The sequence below is a fragment of the Anopheles cruzii genome, chromosome 2 (genome assembly GCF_943734635.1).
Source record: "Anopheles cruzii chromosome 2, idAnoCruzAS_RS32_06, whole genome shotgun sequence".
Classification (NCBI taxonomy): domain Eukaryota; kingdom Metazoa; phylum Arthropoda; class Insecta; order Diptera; family Culicidae; genus Anopheles; species Anopheles cruzii.
In genome coordinates, this window is record NC_069144.1 from 5,722 (window position 1) to 25,848 (window position 20,127).

The following is a 20,127-nucleotide window of genomic DNA, read 5'->3' on the forward strand; positions in this document are numbered from 1 at the left end:
CGCATGCAAAATTTAAAGTCCTTAATCTGCTCCTGAATAGTTCCGTAAATTCGTACGTGCATACAGTATGTCGGTGAACAATCCATCACCCGACGACAGGCACTGCAATCGCATGCCAATGACGTCTTCCCAGTCCACGTATCGAGCATCAGATCGGATTTAAATGAACGAACGTGGTTTGGGCATGCACTTTTGCACCGATAAAGTGCACTTAAATCAAAATCTCATTAAAATTACATTAATTGTCCAATGGCAATAACACAAATTGAACAGCTGCAAAGCGGGACAGTTTGTTCGGCTTCCCGGTTTGCCTGGATGTCCGGTTGTAAATCCCTTCTCAGTGCTCGTACAACAAAACCTCAAATAGCCGTAATAAGCAACAATCCGCGACCAAACTCCTCGCTCGGTCGAATATCCCGATGCGAAAACAAATTCGCTGATTTTCGCTTGCAGCGACTAGAAAGAAACAGTATCTCGCCCCTTTTCAAAATATAAAAAACAAATTAATATTCATAAAAATTCAAGAAAGTTTAATCAGTATTAAGAAAGTTTTAATCAGTTTTATCAGGCAACTAATGTCGCTTACAGTGCACTACAGAGGGTATTTTACTTAGTTTGATCGTGTTCAAATGTTTAATAACATCCACAATTAAATGATTAGTTTTGTCAGTAAAAGTGTGCCTTAGCTCTAGGTGGACTGCCGTAAAGCGTTTCGGTGACTATATTTTGTTAAGAATGTATTTATCATCTGCAAATTGGTACGATTGCGTACGGCTCAAAGACTTAGCATGCTCACACCCTTTGCAAGGTGTAATGTGTAAATCATTTCGGATATAACCAAAAATCGTTACTTCAGTATCCTGGAACACGAATCCATAGAATAATGTTGGTAGAATTTGCATGCATTTAGAAAGCATATCAAACCAGAAAGGCAGCAAGTTTATGTTATACGAAGTATTCGTGTATTCACAACGATTTTGGAGATCCCGAGCTTGTGGTAAAGGATCAAGTGCGACCCTGTTAGCCACGCTGCTTTTGAATTGGACTCTGTCAACAACAGGGTTTGAATACTGTATTTAAAGCGCATTACTCATACGTATATGAAACCCGCATGCCTCGAGCCAGCTTCGTTTAACTCAATCAGCCGTTCGAATACATCGTGGGACTTCGATCCCATCCGTTAAAATTGATACCGTTGTTTTTAAACACCCGTTCCATCGTTCGCCGCTCGGGCTCTGTTACCAAACCGGAGCAAGAGTTTTTACATGGTCAGTGATATGGTCATATTTCCTACACATTTCATTCAGTAAGAGAAAACGAAGCGCTGAAAAACGCAGCACAATTTAATCGCAGAATGCAATAAACTGGAGCAGCAGCGTTCCTCGATATAATATTCCTTCGCAACGATTCAGCACCAGAACCAGAGTGTATTCAGGAAAATATCGGAGTTATAAAATTATACATGCAACTGATGGCAACTGTAACAAAATTATAGACGACAAAATATACAACAGAAATGTTGTGATATGTTTTGTAATGATCCTAAACATTCTCGACACACGTTGCCGTAAATATATTATTTTTTCATAAACTAAAGTAAACCTTAGCAAATTATCCTGACACTGATACCGAACAATGTTAGCGTTCAGGTAAACTTTATCATTCCCTTTCTCTTTTCGCCGTGATTTTTCAACAATCTAGGTGTTTAAGTAAGATACACACATTTCTCGGTTTCTCGGCTCAGTGGCGAGAAAATCAAGCAATCAACGAAAATAATACGAGCGTAGGTAGACAACATTCCAGTTACTCTGCACTTTGCTTAGAAAGAAAAACATTCGTGTAAATCGCAGTTCCTAAAAAAGCGTCCTATAATTGCTTGGCCTGTTACCCGTAACATTTGCTCTTTGTTTTGCTTCTCAATGCGGTACAATTAAGTCACAAACCGGTGAAAAGTGAGAAATTTCCTGCGTAAAGCAGTATTATTTCACATAGTGAGAAGAGAATCTCAATCGCATAACCTCGCATAAGAGCATAAAAATTGTGTGGTGTCAGTGTGTGTGACTTTTGATTGCTGTTCGTAATTCACTCACACATACGTAGCATCATCCGGATTATTTATGTTTTGTGTAGAATTTTTCCAGTGTAGAGTTTGAGAGCGGCTCTCTTCTCTCTCATGAGAAATAGTGCAACGCAAACGTGGAAACGTGTAACAATATGACGGCGGATTATGTTTCTGCGAGCGACAGTGTGTAAAAACAAAACAAAAAATTCGGTTGCATAGATGTGTGAGTGAAATGGTGTTCCGAGGCAACTTCAATACGAAAGCAACGACAAACGGTGCATCGAGAATAATTTAATCCTGTTTCCAAAGACAACCAGCTATTGCATAACTATTCTGAAATAGCCTGTTTAGCGCCTGCCGATGATGCTTTTCGCCATGTTCGACTTCTTCACCGCAAAACAAACAAACTTAGACAGCAGGTTGGCGAGGACTGCACAGAAAAGGAATTCTTTCGCAAATACATTCAATCGAGCACTATGTCCACAGCGAGCCCTTCGTCAAATCTTCGCCAAATACAACTCCCAGTCCCCGTACTCTCTGCCGCACGTACTTCTCGCAGGAACTGACGGCAAGCGTAATTCAGCAGATATTTCAATGTCGAAGGTTTGTCGCCTTCTCTAAGGATATTAGAATTTCAGACACGTCATTGATGTTGAGTCAAAAGTGTTCCAATTAAGTGGGATACATCCTCAACGCTTTGGAACGGTCTACAATCCTTTCTTTCCCTTCGTTGTGTTATGCCAACAGTAAAGGACGGTGACTAATAGTTTAACCGAATTAGAAGCAAACCCGGAAAATCGAGACGTTGGGACGCAAAACCTAAAAGCTTAGAACAATTTATAACACCTTAGGATGTCGTAAAAATTAGCAGTAGACGCAAGCAAACGATTAAAGTTGCTGATTAGCTAGAAACAAGAAGGAATAACGTTGTTTGTAGTTATCGTTAGTTGAGAAATCCAATTTTTCCACACTTTTTACGTTCAAAGATAAACTACGTATTTCGAATGGAAAGTTTAACATTTTTTGACAGGTCTATATATTAATCGTGGGGAATTAAGTGATGTGAGTCCACTCGAAATCACTTCGTCATATACTTCTGTATGTTAAACACTGTTACTTCAGTTTACATTTACTCGATGAACATATTTCTGATAAGCTAGAAAGTATTGCACGTTGAACAACGTACACAATACCCTGTGTATGAATATGCAGCCCCATGGATAAATCTTTTCTCTTAAGTCTTGCAACCAACAGTTAAAACACGACAAACCGATTTTTCTTGATAAACTTTTGCTTGACTTGGCTGAACGATCATAATATGCCGTTGCCATGATGTTATACATAACTGGTTTCCGCGGTCTATGCCAAAAACAGTGAGGTGATTCTCTTCGTCCTCTGCCAGCAAAAAGATTGTTTGTGCTTTGTACTAGAGCGCTGTTCCATTTTTGCGTGTTTGTGTACATTGAACGTGTGTTTGAGAGTATGTGGCGACTACAGAAGCCCAAACATTTCATCTCATCGCAAGTGATATTATTGTTAGTCAGCATGTTTTTTCTAACCAGCGGCCAGCAGTCCTTAACCGCATTCGCTACCACCCCATATCCAGCGTACTGCAGCAGCGAGAAAAGTTATCTCATTTTAGCAAGCCGTCGTTGGCAGTCTCACTTTGCTGTCTGGAAAACTCGGATCTTTGACAACGTGCCACTGATAAGAACACCTCAGCTTGCGTCTCGTAACCTTCTACCGCAAGTTGTCAATATCATGCTACTCGGCTGCCGGTCTGCTGCCTTCTTTGCCATGCCTTCAAAAGTCAAAAAGTCTCCAAGTGTTACCCTTCGCTTGCGATTTTCATTCTCTCGATTTCGATTGCTTCACGGAGCCATGTTTCTTGTGCGCGTGTGTCTACGGAAAGTCATCACGACAGAGGTATTAGGGACACTGAAAACTTTACCGTTTCATCCACATGGTTCTGCGGCCAAATATGCCGGGCTGGTAGCGAGAAAAAGTTTTATAAAATTATAAAGATGCCAAAAATTATTATTGTTATTATTATGGGCACTTTATTTGTACCGTCCTTATTCGTATCATTTGCGCAATGACAGACGAACACTAGATCTCCAACGTGTCACCATCAACATCATCATCATTTTTGGTCGTTTTATCGCAAGCAACTTGAGACGAAACTTGGCATCATTCCAAACCATGGCGCAGAAGTCAAACAAATTTAAAGCTTCGAATAGTCGGCACATTATATAATGCGGTTGTTCCCATTTTTTCTCTTTTCCATCCCTGTTGCTTTTCATCATATTTTTTCTGCTACTTAAACTATAGTTTTCAAAAAAAATCTAAACAAAATAAAGCCAAAACCATAAAATCGCAAACTGTGAAATTGTCGGTAAAGTCTCGGTTAAACAACCTCAGCGATTTTTGAAACTAAAATTAATACTCAACAGAAGTAAAAAAACACTGTGATGTTAATTTCATGCGATAATGCAAAGACTATTGTCTACTTGCTAGAGAAGTTACCATAGTGAAATATATGGGATTTCCCAAACTTGCAATAAATCGATCCACTCCATTCTCTTGTTTCGCGTATTCTGTCCAATTTTAGTCGGCATTTGACCGTAGTCTGCTGGGTCCAGTCGGAAAAGAATTTATGCTCTGCAGCGAGATGACAACTTAATGGCACTTCAGTTTCCGGGTGAGGTATAATTTTTTTTTCTCGGCTTTTCATCGGCTTCTCATTACAAAAGGTGGATGTAGAAAATATATGAGCGGGACCATTCGAACGCCTCCTGACGCTATAGGCTGCTAGGTTGGAACTTATGCCAGATGGTGGACATGTCAGCTGTGGTGAGGTGTGAAAAGAGAAGTCCGTATCGGAATTCCACACTGCACACTGTGTTTCTCGTTGAGATCAACAGAAGAAGCACATATAAGTTTATCAGGACTATTTTGCTTTGGCAGACTAGACAAAGTATCTATTCGATCTTGTTTTGACACCAGCACTGTATATAGTTTTGTTTTAATGTGTCGGTAACGTTGATGTTCGCTGTAAGGCCTGTTGACGGTAAAGCTTACCATTCACACAAAAGCAACGATTTATTCTTTTCAAATTATGCTTTTTGTTGAAGCGGAGATAAACATTCTGATACTGGGTTTGTTTTCCGAAGACAGAACAGTGTCAAGGTCTCAATCACTTTACAGTCGATATCTCATTCAGTAAGAGCTTGTTTCCAACTACTCTTCCTTTTCTAACGTTCGATTTATTGCCCGCACATAATTAGCGCCAATCAATGAGACCAGCCATTCGCCATAGCAGTGTCGCGAACCTACATTACATCAATTACCATCAGCGGAGTCACACTTTTTTCCTGTCATATATATTTACACCTCCTTTCCAAGAGCTTTCTTACTGAATCCTTACTGTTACTGAAGTTCCTTACTGCTTCCAGCTGCCGTTAAAAACTGTTTGAGTAAAATTGTATTCCTATATCTCTAGCTCTAGCCAAAGTATGCATTCGACGAACATTTCCATCAATGCGAAGTTGGCAAGCAACGTGAAAAAATACATATGCGTTATACACCCCCGATCCTTAGGTGCGTGTTCTCGACGTTTGGTGCATGAAACAATTGTTGATTGATTTTGGTTGAGCTAAAGCTTCTGTTAACTCAGCGGGGCGCTCACACACCATTTGCAGTGTGGCAAAAGACTTTGAAAATCGTGGGATATGTGAAGAAAGAAACGGAGTGCATGTATGTTACACAAGAAGGCAATCTTCCGAATGCCCGGCAGGAGTGCCACCACGGTGATTCCAATGCTTTCCGTTATCGATTACATATGTTAAGCACTTCACAGTTCATTAATCTTGGACAAAAAAGGGCAAAAACTAGGGATTTCAATGGAAATTAGGCTTCATGCACAAAATATCTGCAATGCGGATACTTTATTTTATAAAGTAACATGAAATTTGACGACCGCTTCTCCTTGGGATTTTTTTAAGAAAAAAGTTGCTGCTGTACGTTACGAAAAAAACTTATGAACCTCTCTTGCCAACAGCCAGTATAATTATACTGCTTTATTTTGAAGTATCTTTCGGATCTGCTTGAATAGATCTTCTTCGTGCGTTTATAAATACTGGGGAAAAATGAGTCTCAGCAGCATACTATTGAGCTTCCTACCGAATGTTGGAGATAACACACTTACATGCCATGATTTTGAGACTTCATTTCGGAAAGCTTCAGTTTTTCCTCTTGCTTTATGATTTTTAGAAAGTGTCCTATTCGTTTGAAACCGGTTTTGCTTCGATAGACATTTTTCTTCTCTTCAGATCTCATTTCAACGTATGCGGGCGGTCGAACAGAATTTGACACACTGCAAGCGAACGAAAGATGAAAGAAAAACGAAATGGCCTGGAACATTTTCACCTCGCTTCTACCGTATTGAAACACATGGTCGCATAATTGCCACGAACATTACAATGACAAGGACAGCTATTTCCAAGCGAAGCAGAGACAGACATGTCGAAGCCGCAAGGTTGAATCCGCATGCCCTTTCCTTGCTCAGAGTTCATGGTGGCCAAGATAAAAAGGACAAGAAAGATCTGGAAGTTCCGCTTCAAGGATAATTCGAAACGAATTGATTTGGACGATGGAACGATGCAAGACCCTTTAGAAAGAATAAACTCATCAGAGTTAACTGGGTGGTACACAAGACCCAAGTTCTTGCAAGAATGCAACCCTGTAATAGAATAGAGAAAAGAAGCCAGAATTAAGGAATATCATTCTATTGAGATGTATCTGCGATTATTCACGCGATATTGCGTTGAATAGAAAATGGCTTTTCACCAGTGGTTATTCAGCAGTGCGTAGTAAAGTGAAATGCTCAACCGAAGCTATGCATGCAGTAAGTTGCCCAGAAAGAAAACAGCTGCCGTCCTTTCGCAAGCTGCATGGTAGTTATAGCAGCAGTAGTTGTAATGCAATATTGAAATCGGTCGGCAACCACCATTGATTCTAAAGTTAATTAAAATCATAACAGTGCAACGATTGTCACAGAATCAATATTTTTTAAATTTGTTTCCCCATGTTTATGGCTTGCTTAAGTAAAAATTGCAGTGTTTCATGTTTAAATGATTTAGCACGAAGTACCTTACAAAGCATTAAAAAAATACTATTGGGCGCCAAAATGACGTATTTTTGGTTCTAACAACACACCTTTTGCCTATGTACTTATATATTGTCCAGTTATCACTCGTACCATAACCTGGGTACAAGGTGACGTAAACCAAACCCGGTTGCGTTGATACGTATAGTTTTTTTCCACAGCAATAGCGGCTTCTAAGTCAGTTGGTGATATTTTATGCGTGTTAAAATACGATTCAAGACTCCATAAGTCTTGTTAAATCACCTTTGCAAAATGCTACTCCAATTCGGCTACCTTGCATCAAGGGCCGTGAAGCCTTTAATCAACGAATATATTAATTTGCGTTGAGCACCCCGTTTATTAGCAGCATTTCACAGCTAAAGGGGCAAAGGTTAAAGTAATTCACGTTGATTCCCCCTGTTGATGTTTAAATCAAGCTGCCAAATTCAGCATTGCTCGGTACACTTTTCCATGTACCTTGTCCACTTGACTGGAGTACTCTCCTGAGTTTTGTAGCAATCAGCGTTTACAAGATTTGTACCAAGTGAATAGAGTAAAGATGTCAAGATTACTGAAACTCATAACTCAAAAGTGCCGACTTTATTCGTACCTCATCCGGCTAACTGTAAAAAATATTGGATACCAATTGGATATGGGGCAATTGCTCAATTATTTCATTTCACTGTTCTATTTTCTTCCTATCCCCGTGCAGCCCTTGACGATTTTAAGAATCCATCTGGTACGGGTTTGTGATGCCCAAGATCGATTTCCCATATCTGTAAAACCCATTTATTCAGCTTCAGGTCTTTTTGAATTATCGTTTGAACACCCAGTAAAAGCTACTAAAATTTAAAAAAAATCATTGAAATAATTTATGCAACACAGGTGCTTGGTGGCTTTTTAATCTTTGAGTGTAAACATTACAGATATGCCTAACTTGTGTTTCGAAATTGTGCATCACGAATCAAATTTTCAAGTTCTCTCATCTCAGCATCCTTCGAAAACATGTCTTTGTAATAACCTGTATGAGCCTAGGAGCAACGAAAACTAGTAAGCTGCATTTCAAATGCGATCAAACTGATTATTTCTTATATTGAATCCATTATAATCTTTCGACCAGATTGAAAAAAATGCAAAAAAACGAAAGCTTTTTGTATAAATAAATAAAAAACAGGTCTTACTAGCTGTTTGAATCCACGCAGTCCTACAGATAAAATTAGTTGTAATGAAAACAATTAATGATGCATTTTTCTGTGCAAAGATGAAATAACTCGCGTTCCAATCGCATTTAACATTTAATCCCATGTACATTTAATCGAACTACAAACCGACACGCAATCTCCAACCACAAACAGTATTTTCATCTAAAGATTTCAACCGCGACATGACACGTGACATGCTCGCTGGAAAATCGATGATCGGCTACATCCGTCCAGTTTCGTGGAACGCCATTACGTCTTCAACAGGACGCTGCAAAGTGAAAATTAACAATCATCATGATCATGCCCGTATCGCTGTTATCCTCTTGCAAGGATTGAAACAACAGATCATGCTTTTCTGTCACGTTCCATTCGTCCCTTGACTGACCGGGAAGGATCAGAATATAGACTATCAAACGAATCACCACCAAGCTAGTAGAACATTTATACCACTATGCTGATGAAATAGGCGTCGCTTGATGTTCTGCGCAGCCGATTCTTGTATTTGCTTGTCATCAACTAAATCGAATCCTGCACAACGGATCTTGTACTTCGGTCAGAAGCATGGAAATGATTACGACGAAGCGTCATTTTAGCATCAATGCGAAGCCTCGGATCGATTTCGCTGCAGGACAAAAATTAATATTGAATTATCGGCGGAATGCCTAGACGGGGAGAATAGACCATAAGGTTCCGCGTTTGCATTTCTGTAAGACTGGATTCTCGTGACCCAATTCTAGGTGGAATGCGGAACGGAACTCATTGCGCAAACCATACTACATATTGGTATTGTATGGTCGATCAATAACCGGAAGAGTTTATTATCGAATTCGAGGGCCAAATATCCATGAACACGGACGTGTTAATAGAAGCGTAGTAGATATATAAATGTTATTTTCAGCATAAACAACAAGAGCACGGGATATTGAACGTTGAACAGTTTGTTTCTATATACCTTTTTTGGTTTTATGCTACTTATGCTGGGATTCATTATTCTTCATGATTATTCATTATTATTAGTTATTCTTCTCGGATCATTATTGCCACAAAATTTCGGCAAAGACAAGCCATCAAGCTAAAAAAATACACTTTTACCACAATAACAATTTTTCTTGTATCTATTTTGAAAACATTGTTCGAACCTGATCATAAAGGAGTCGTTTTCAAACCCAGTATGAACACTAATATAGCTCACAAAATCAAACTAAAGTTATAAAAAATTATTAAAACTCTAAACACTTGTTTCCTTTTCATTCCATTCCCATGTTTGTTTTTTTTTTAATAAAATAAGTGAAATAATAATGAAAATTATCAGAATTAATCAATAAGACATACATATTTAACATTAGGCACATTTTGTTGAATGAAAATATACTAGTTTAAAACTATCACTTCCTCAAAATATTTACTGTGAATTGGTTGTGTTTTTTTACACCTATACTCTCTTAAGAGCACAAAGCCATGTGTTTCTTGCTATTGGAGAAAAGTCAAAAAGGCGTTCTGCAGCCAACAGATCGTTTCAAATCATTACTTGATTCGCTTACTGTCGCTTTACGGTTCCATAACTTCTCCAGGTCATCATAGCATTCGAGTTTGGTTTGTTGGTTGCACAACAAAGGTGTGACATTACGAACGAAGCAGAAAATTAACCGAAACCATCCTAAGCATCAAGTCACAACTTGGTGGAACCAAGCCAGGCTGTCGAATAGCATGTTATGACGTTTTTATGATGCTCATTTAGCCTTCTAACACGTTCCTTCTACATTAGCTGTGAGTCATGATCAGCATTCACCTCAATAACAAAGCAATGGTGCTAAAAATTCAAGCGGCAATTAAGTTTAATTAGCATTCGTGTTCTAATTAAGTTCACCAGTGTTTGCGATTGTTGTTGCTCAGCCTGCCCTTGCATTAGGTACAAGGCACGCTTCGGCGATGATAACAGACGGTGATCTCAAAAGGAATCGTTGTCGAGGGAGTATTCAACATCAAGCAGGTATTTTAAAGTGAATCGTCCGTGATGGACACTTCCAACGGTGTGCACTTTACAATTGAAAAAAAATTCTCCCCCTGCAAACTACTGTTTGTGTTTAAGTCAGCTGCAGAACAATAAGGCTCCAATAGTAAAGAGAATGCGTCGACCGCACCGTTAGGATTTACCGTTTATGGAATTTACCATGAATTTGTCTGACTAGATATGGACTCGCGACGGTTGTCAACGCCTTCCATTCGCCTAATCCATTTTCGCATAAACATGTCAAGGCTATTGTCGAAAGCAGTATAAGTAGCACAAATGATCAATGAGGAAGCTATACCAATGACAGCATTTCCTCGGAAATGAACAAAGACTGCATAAAATTGGAAGCATGAACAAATCAGCAGTACTTGTATTCTTTGTCATTCGACCCCTTCGCGATGGAAGTGAAGCAGACCCGTATTTTCGTTTATACCAACGGATACCTATTCTTTAAAGTTTATGGTTTTATGGAGTTTCCGGTACTTAAAGCTTAATTCATGCCATAGAAAGACTGATGCGATCTTCTTCTTCTCCTACATTCCTACGTGTAGGTATCCGCAGGTGTATATACAAAAGGAAAATTGTGTCAAGCCGTTTTTGGTTTGCTGAAAATTACATATGCATACCATAGCTATATTATGTCGCTGGAGCTGATCCTTAGACCCAAGTTTGCTTTAACTTTAAAAAATTAACTTTTGGGAAAACGGATATTGAGGGGTCATCTGTCGATAAATACTAATGATTATTGCGGCTTGTCAGTCGATTTCACTAGTTGTTTCGGTCACGTGTAAAATATTTGTATGCAATTTTATTCACGTACTTATATCCTATAAAAATCGCCACCAATGTGTGAAGCATCGTTAAGACTGTCCAATCTTCTTCTTCTTTTTTGGCGCTACAACCGCTGAGCAGTCTTGGCCTGGCACCAGAGACAATGCTAATCTCTGATGCTCTTCTGTAACATTTAATTTTTACGGACGGGATTGTTAGCCCCGCGCCAACCCCCCTGTCACGCCGGTATCGGGAATCGAAACCATGGCCGGTTGAGTTACAACCGATCCCGGGATTTGAACCACGGCCAGCTGCGCTGACAGCGAAGAGCGTTACCGACTGCTCTATCAGCGGGGGTATGAAGACTGTCCAATAAAGCGTTGAAAACTGCAATTGGTAAAAATCTGACTAGAACGTGACTTGTTTACTAGTCTTGTTGGTGGTATAGTTTTGTTAGTCACCTTAATGGTAATCGTACATGTTAAGTAAAATGACCAACTAAAACTCATATGCTGGACTTTACTGAAAGTAGTCGAGCAATGCAATAAGAGTTCCACACATACGTACAAGCAAGCTTTTTTACTGAAGAAATACCCACCTTCGACAAAGTCCTGGTGACGTTAGTTGTCGCTACCTTTGTTATCGTTATCGATATCGGAAAAACAATCCGTTTCCGTGAAGTGAATAAAACCATACTAGGTTCGTTCGAGAAAGAACATGGACACTAGAAGAAACAGTGATGGTGAGTCCGAGTGCAACAGCGAAACATCAAAGAAAGGCAATCAGTTTGTAAAAAAAATCAAATGACAGCGTAGGGCCACTTTAGCAGAACACCCAAATAAAACCGCAACCGAAATTCCGGAAACACATCAGAAACGTGGAACGTTCGCATTTGTTTGTGAAGTTAACTCGATTCATAGCTGACCATTTCGGACAACACCTCACCACAGAAAACACAGTATTTCTGTTTTGTTAGTTATACACCCGAGTATAGCGGTCTCTTCAACCAAAACCGCACGGCAAGACAAACACTTCTATTTTATCCGCGGTCACATTTCGTAATCGAGTTAATCAACCCAGCCGACCAGGGAATCTCACTCGACTTCACAATTCTACAGAAGCCCACATTATTCGGATACATTTTTTGCTGTAAGAAATTCTCCTTCAAATTTGCTTTCAGTAGCTTCGGTATCTGCGTTCCACAGAGTTTGGAATAAGGCATGGCTTTGTGGGAACAAAATCTAAGAAATAAGAGAACAACTATAATTCCCTCATCCTTCGCCTTTGCGTGATCATTGCTGATCATTGCTTTGCTCGGAAAAACTAACCAACACTCCTCTCAAGGATATTTTTAAACTAGTTCTATATAATGCACAGCCCGAAACACAACATCTTGTCCATAACTTCAACCAACGGTGAAAGCAATAGGATATGCTTTTATCAGTCTGCAAGTAATACACCCATCGCACGATGTATACTGCCTAGCTAGGTTTGGCTTGTATACGTACCATGTCTCATCGACATCACATTTCCCATCGACCTAGGTCCGTTTCACCTTTAAACTTTATATCTTAGTGGGTTGAATACGGCCTCTGCCTAGTGGTATAGTAATCGTTGAAATGGGATGCACGCCGCATTAGTAATTAAAATATGATTTTTGGGAGAGATTTAGTTTCATTCTAAAGCACCTGCCTATAACAGCTAATATAATTTACACAAGATAGACTAGCGGCAGAATCAGAGTAGAAATTCGTGAATTTGTTACGGGCCTGCAGCTTTTTACCGTATTTTTCAACCGCAGTCACTCAGGCGGGCAAGAGAAAACAAGTAGCACTTCGCATGTATGAATAAGATTGAAAAATGCCAGAGAATTTAATAAGACACAGAAAGTAAAAATGAAAGGAAAGGAAATTAACTACAACATTTCTTTTCCCGTTTTGCGGGAATATCTAATCAACTTGAATTAAAATAATCATTGCAAAAGTAACGTTTTAAGCATAAATGAGTCTTCCTAGTTTATCGTCCTTTTTTCGGTTGGTTTAGTTGATCAAATCTATAATACGTACATGGGCTCCCACGGGTCTTAGTTTAGTTACGAATCGTCAATTGATGTCGACTGAATACGCACTTTACAGAAACAGAATATGATTCGAAAAAATGAGAGTAATAATGTTTTAACTGACTAGGGAAATATCAGAGATAAGCCAAAAGTATCAATTAACTCCTGTTAAAGTAATCCCACTAGGCAATCCTGTAGCTCTTGTATACTTCATGTAGCATTCGACGTATCATCATTAATCTCGAAAGAATGCTATACTTACTCTCTATCAGTAATAGGAGCAAAGGTTGTATGCAGTTTTAAAAAAAATCATAAATTTGTTGACGTTAGCAGTGGTTGTCGTCCGATGAGTTTGTTCACACTGTATATAGCATATGCCACTAAAATAACAGCGTCACGCATCCATTTAATACGACTTCCGACGGCTTTTGTAGCACTATGCTGACCTTGAAGCTAGCCTCTACTAACGTTTCATAATTTTCTTTTATTTGTAGATGAAACGCACACGTACACTAAAACTCCTCTATTAGACAAATTCAAGAGACACTCAAGAAAGGATCATGGCATTAATACGATATACACAAAATTACACTGCACGGTGTACAACCACTACCAGTATAAATTAAGAAAGAAAGCACGTTATTCCTTTGTAGCATTCATCGTAGAAATTTTCTCCATTGATTTGGGTGTATCAGTTGAAGGTTTTATCACTTTTCACTATTATATCGATGAACTTCTTCAGCCCTCAATAATATTTTAAACAGCCTTTTTCACTTTTTGAAAATGCACTGAAACATTAGTTGAGGGTGTATCCACATATGCACAGATAGATAACTTTGTGTAGTATTGATCGTTTTCCGTTCACGAACGCTATTGGCCTATACACATAATCAATAGCAACAACATTGATTCACATTGACTTACTTTGTAGAGCGAAGATTCGATTATTTTAGCAAACACTTTACCTTAGTTTCAGAGTTTCATGTATTTTTTCACACACTTCAATGTTGAAAGAAAAAATTAACTCCGTACAAGCTCCAACCCAACGATATCAAACGACGGACACCAGCAAACGACTGACTACAGAGAAGAAAATTCACCGATGGCAGAGTCCTGGAGCGTACCCCATCGGAGATGGCGCTCTCAACTCTTGGCTCCACCAACACGGAACAAAACTGAGTAACGTTCAGTGGTAAACATTTTCGCCATTGCGCAAGTGTCGGAGACCAACCCGAATGCGTTGTTCATTTCTCGACGAAGTTGTGCCGAGCCCACAGCAACTGAGCACCCGTAACGTAAGGCGAGAATCCTTTCGTAAAAAATGCCAATCCTTCGCTGGCTGTATATCGTATCATTTCAGTGAAACTTATCGCTTTGTAGTGTGCAATATCGTTAATATAACATTCTTATTATGACGAACGCCTCATAAGGCTACCAAAGTTGTCAACGATCCCAATGAAACTTGATGTCAAACGATGCTCCTATTCCACCACGATAGACATTCTTCTATCCGCGATGGCTTCCAACACACTTGGCAAGCTTCCTTTGATGTTGAGTTTCAATTTTCCACCAGAGATTCAATTATGACTACGTTTGTTCGCTCACTCGTTCATTCGTTCATTTGGCCATTCCATCTTCAAAAACTCACTAAGCGTGAACCAATCGGCGCGGTTGGGACAAATTTTGCACACACTAAACACACATAATGTGTTTCAAGAAAAAGAATAAGTAAAATAGCGATGTTTATGGCAGGTAAACGAACATGTTTCGAACATGTTGTTGAAGATTGTAGACGAATGTGATCTCATCAATAGTAAACAAATTTCTTTTCCACTTGCACTTAATAGAAGTAGACCATTTTCATAACACGCTTTTAGAAAAATCAATAATGATGTAATGATGCAAAATCGCACTGACAAGTTGGGGTCGCAAAAAAAAACCCGCAAAAAAAAAACGAAAAAAAAAACCTACACGATAATACAATTAACGTAAAATGCAGCTTGCAAAAAAAACCACAAACCTAAGATAGGAAATGCGTTTCTGGTTCCATAGGAAATGACATGCCCGAAATTTTAAAGATCAAATCTTTTACTTTATCCTGAAATGCTCATTGAATCGAAAGCGCCAGTGGCTGGCACAATAAGTAACAAATCATAAAGCCGTCTGGTTAGCCTCAAACAACCCCCAAAAATAATGAAGGGCCGAAGAAAGAAACGCACTCAACTGGAATGCTCTCATTTTCATGCATCCGTTTGTCTAATTTATTGCAACCATTGATCCGTGAATTAATTCGTCGAAACTCATCTTGTTTTGCATTTTACTGAACCAACCATTCGATACTCCGTGCTTCGCAACAAAGTTTCGTTCCTTTTTTCGTGTTGAACATCCGGTTTCGAGAAGAAGAGTTTCCTGCCGCACGGGGAAAGGGACATCAAAAAGAAAAAGTGAAAGTTTCGGGTCAAGGATCCAAATGTTGGTGGGTCATCAATTTAATTGATAGTCCCGCGTGGAAGCTCATTCGCAATGGTGTTGGTTAGTCGGTCGTTGCCGTTGATAGCTATCATCTTGGGTTACGAGCACAACAGAAAGCAATTTCAACTTTTTCATTTAATTGAACAATTTCCTTCGCACCTTTTTGGAACCCTTTCCAGCAAGTGGAACGGCAGAGAGATGGATCGTAGTACGAATTTCAAAGCAGAATTTGTCCACCAACAATTTTCCAAGCATTCACCGATTAGAAAGGTGTTTTCTTAATTAATAGCCATCAGAACCGTTAGACCACTATCTGCACAAACATAACCTTTGGATGTTTAAAATCATAAAATAAGTGTTTTACACTAAGGACGCATCAACCATGAACAAAAGCAGTATTCATTAACATTCAAAACACGTGTCATCATAATCCTTCATATCTACATACCCCTTTTAATTCATTTCCACGTACTATCGGTATGCTGCTTGCAATTTGTAAACAGTTGACATTTATTGTACAATTCTTTTCTGACCAAAGTTCAAATTTTCCGATCTATTGTTGACAGCGTTTTTGTTTGATGAATTCTATCCGAGCATTGATTCGTCCTACAAAATATGAAATTAAGTGTAGTTGGAAAAAATTCGTGACTGCAGTTTATTAAATACCGAAACTGATATAATTTATGCTTTACTTTATGCACTGTAAACGGCAAGCATCTTTGATTTTTTTGTTTCCACGCCTTCAGTTTGTCGATGTTTTTTAAGTTATGTTTTATACTTTTGTAAGATTCTAGTTGAGGGTAAATAAATGAAATGTCTCCCACCGTCTACCGAAGGCCACATAACTACAGGCTGAAACGTATGCCTAGAATTTAAGAACCTGCTAAATTAGAACTGAGCACTGTCCTCAAATCTAAGTACTGTACCGAGAAATCGTTTATATCTGAATGTCGTTTCCAAGCACAGTTTTCAAGTAGCTGCAAACGAACCGTGACAAGGAAAATGCTGACAACGTCCTCGTCCAACTCATCGGAATGGGAAATTTTTCGCTACTTTTCCTTTCTTTTCCATCTTCTAGCTCGCTTGAGCCAGTTTTGTTCTGTTTATCTTTAATCTCGTTGCTAGCAGTGGAATGTTTATTTTCCGATTCCATGCTTAAATTGCACGATCTTCTATAGTCATTTTTAGACAGATTTGTCTTGCCCGATTCACGTTAAAATGCGTGCTCCGAAACAGAAAGTGCTTATCCGTGCAATCCCCAACGGACCTTAGCATGTCACAGCGGAGGAGGCTGCAGAAAGAACCGGTGGCATATAAAAACAACTCCAACGTAAACGAAAAGCGCTCACCACCCGCACATTTAGCTGTTAATGATTGAATGCCTGGAGTACTGTTAGACACGCCAAACGAAAAGAAGCTTCCGTCTTCACATTCAACGAGCGCCCGAGGTAGGTTGAGTTACGCGGGTGACGACAAGCAAATTTCGGAAACGATATAAAATGTACTGCAATTTATTTGCTTTTTGTTGATTTGAGGAAGTGGAATTTCCCAACATGTCTTTAAATATTATACATAGGAGCAGCCATTAGAAGACTTTGCCGAAACCTCTTTGGTCTAAGTGCTTAAAAGGATTTATATCGAAGAACCGTTAAGCATGTGCGAGTACATCCATCGGCAAATACCGTCTGACACTGCCATGGTATGTGAGCATATGCAGGAATCGTAAATCAATTTTACGCCTATGTTCTTCTTCGGCTTCAGTAACTGAGTACTTTTATTTTCGTTTGAAACTGTTCTCTGCGATCTCCTGAAATAAACGGGATATGTCATGGAAATCGATAGCCAATTCACCATTTCGCTGTGGTTTTTATTCTCTGAGTGATGGAATCTAATGAATACAGTGAACTGCTGAGCGAATGGCAGCTTTCACTCACATGAATGAACCGATAAAAAGGATAACGCGGCAAAAATGAGCAGCAAAACACTCATCACTAAACGATAAAATTAACCTATAGTATGAGCAATCACGAATGGCAAAATGAGGAAACACTTTTGACATCTCGAGAAGAGGGCAAGAGATATCAAAGGCAAGAAGATGGCAATAGACAAATTTATCTAAGCGTAACACATTTCATGAAATATATTTGTTAATTGTTCCCCAATTTTTAGCCTTTATGTCCATGTTATGTTCTTTTGTTTCACGTTATGCTACTAATATTCATGGCTTATGCGCTCACTGCCATTTCCCATTAATATAACGCGTTTGATTTGATCTTTACAGTTGGGCTAATTGAGTATAGCAATATCGATTTTGAATAAGCTACTCTCGGGTTTGGTCGAATAGTTTGGCGACGTTTTCCAACTCTCTGATGACGTCATGAAGTATTGCGTCAAGCTCTTCCTCCTTCGAAATAATAATGCGATCGGCAATCATGCCAATCTGTAACCTGCCAGCCGTTGTCAAAACAGTCACCCCAAGAAGATTACCCTCGATGTTCGGAACCCAAAAGCAAGCATCTTGCAGTACGTAGCCGCCGACAGAGGGCGTCGTTTGAAAAGCCGGAATGTTGGAGAAAGCTATAGAGAATTTGCTTTTCGTAAACAGAAAACGCATAATAGGGACTGGCAGTAGCATTGGCAGGTACGAAAGGCTCCAGTGAGTTGTCTATAAAAACGAATCAGGTTCCGATATTGTATGTAGTTTTGTAAAATTTGTAGCAATGGTTGGGAAATATTACCAATTGGTCTGTAGAAGATTGCACGATGGCGCTCTGGGCTGCGACGGAGCTTATTTGTTCCACTAGGCTGGGGATGGACATCGGCGATCCAGAAACCGGCAAACACCCTATGGGCAATGTTTGAAATACTGCCGAGGAGCGGTTACACAATCGAACACCTTTCGATTCTTTCACGAAGCGACGCATCGTTCCGATGGTAAGGGACGGTGGGATGTCCAACATTTTGCGAGCGCAATGCGTCCGAAGACTCATGGCGAGTGCCGTCAAAAATACGTCTGTAAAACTGCTTCCCTCTATCAACTGTTTCGCTTTTTTGATTGTGCAAATCAGATTTGGAGCGCCTTTGCGATAGGGCTCTTCTCGCAGCCAACATGTTAGCTTATTGTCACTAGGGCGTTGGCCGTAAAAAGGATTTCGCTCGCGTTTGAAAAATAACTCGTTTATGATAAACTTTGGTCCTGTAAAAGCTATCTGCTTCAGCTGATTCCAGGACACGGACGGCTTAGCGAACACCTGATTGGCGTGCTTTGGGTCCCATGCGTGCACAGCCTTTGCATCGTCCAAAAAGTCGTCATGAAATAATCGAAAGATAGCTACTCCGTCTGCAATCGAGTGATGATATCTAAAAACAACCTTCAAGAAAACATTGAACTAATGGTCCGATCCGTTAGTTAGTACAGTTAAGCTCACCGGGTATAACGGCGATTCATTCGACTGATAGATAACAGGCTGCGTTCCGATAAGCAACTCCCAAGACATGCCTTCTTTGCACTCTCGGCTGCTGATTGGTCCAATCAGTTGACAAAGCTGCATTCGTGACAACGTGTTAACGAACGGAACAGTATCTAGCTGACGCACGTAATTTTGCAATGAGATTTCATTCCGTAGGGTCCAAAAGTAATAACCCCAACGTAGACGCCGATGCCAAAACAGCTTTTCGTAAACATTACTGTGAAGTCGATTGGTGAGTCTTTCGCGAAATATGCGGATGATTTCATTGCTAGGGTTTGCTGCCGTTGACATGTCGAACAGAAGCAGTACGTTTGTCATAGCCTTGGAACTATGGTCTTGTACGGCCCATACAACGTCCGTTCCTTCTAGCAGTCCGCGAAATGAAGCACCATGCCGAAGAGCAAGCAGCGCCATAACGATTTGGCGATGCACTTGAAGCACCATAAGAATGATAAATAACACTGGCAGCACTAATAGTAATGCAACTATTAATAAAACATTCACTAAACAATCAATGTTCCATTCACTTGCTGAATTCGCCATCCTATAGACCTCAGGTTGCGATTAGCACTGGATCGAAGCGTTCTTCTAGTTTACTCCATTCGCGTTATCATGCGCGCTACGATTAAAAGAAACCGGTTCAAACCATAGTTTGATAATAAAACGCCAGTCGCACACTGAGGAAACACGTTCAACTTCTAAGTATAGGTAAGTTCTTAGAAATACAATATCGGCATTCGCAGGCGAAGAATGAGCTCTCATTTCGCCACCGAGTGAATCATAACGTCAAAAATAAAGCACGAAACTGTGACAAATACTAAACTGTGACAAGACAAATGACTAAAATAGGACAAAAAACTAATTGAACCTTTTTTTGAATGTAAGGCTTGATGTTGCTATTCGATCATTCGAATATTGTGAAAGAATGTGAGTT

At 39.6% G+C, this 20,127-nt stretch overlaps 1 protein-coding gene across 1 annotated transcript; it reads right to left on the minus strand.

The window, feature by feature from the left end:
- Positions 1–18,043: 18,043 nt before the first annotated feature.
- LOC128269236 (uncharacterized) lies at positions 18,044–19,736 on the minus strand. The gene is made up of 3 exons (XM_053006639.1): positions 19,152–19,736; positions 18,462–19,094; positions 18,044–18,388 (listed from the first exon to the last, which is right to left on the minus strand). The coding sequence occupies exons 1-3, from the start codon at positions 19,734–19,736 to the stop codon at positions 18,044–18,046; spliced, it is 1,563 nt and encodes a 520-aa protein (XP_052862599.1).
- Positions 19,737–20,127: the final 391 nt, after the last annotated feature.

Coding starts and splice junctions, on each gene's coding strand:
- LOC128269236 (XM_053006639.1), bottom strand. CDS start 19,736: ATGGCGAATTCAGCAAGTGAATGGAACATTGATTGTTTAGTGAATGTT. Junction 19,095..19,151: donor ATGAATCGCCGTTATACCCG/GTGAGCTTAACT, acceptor GTTTTCTTGAAG/GTTGTTTTTAGATATCATCA. Junction 18,389..18,461: donor AATCTTCTACAGACCAATTG/GTAATATTTCCC, acceptor TCGTTTTTATAG/ACAACTCACTGGAGCCTTTC.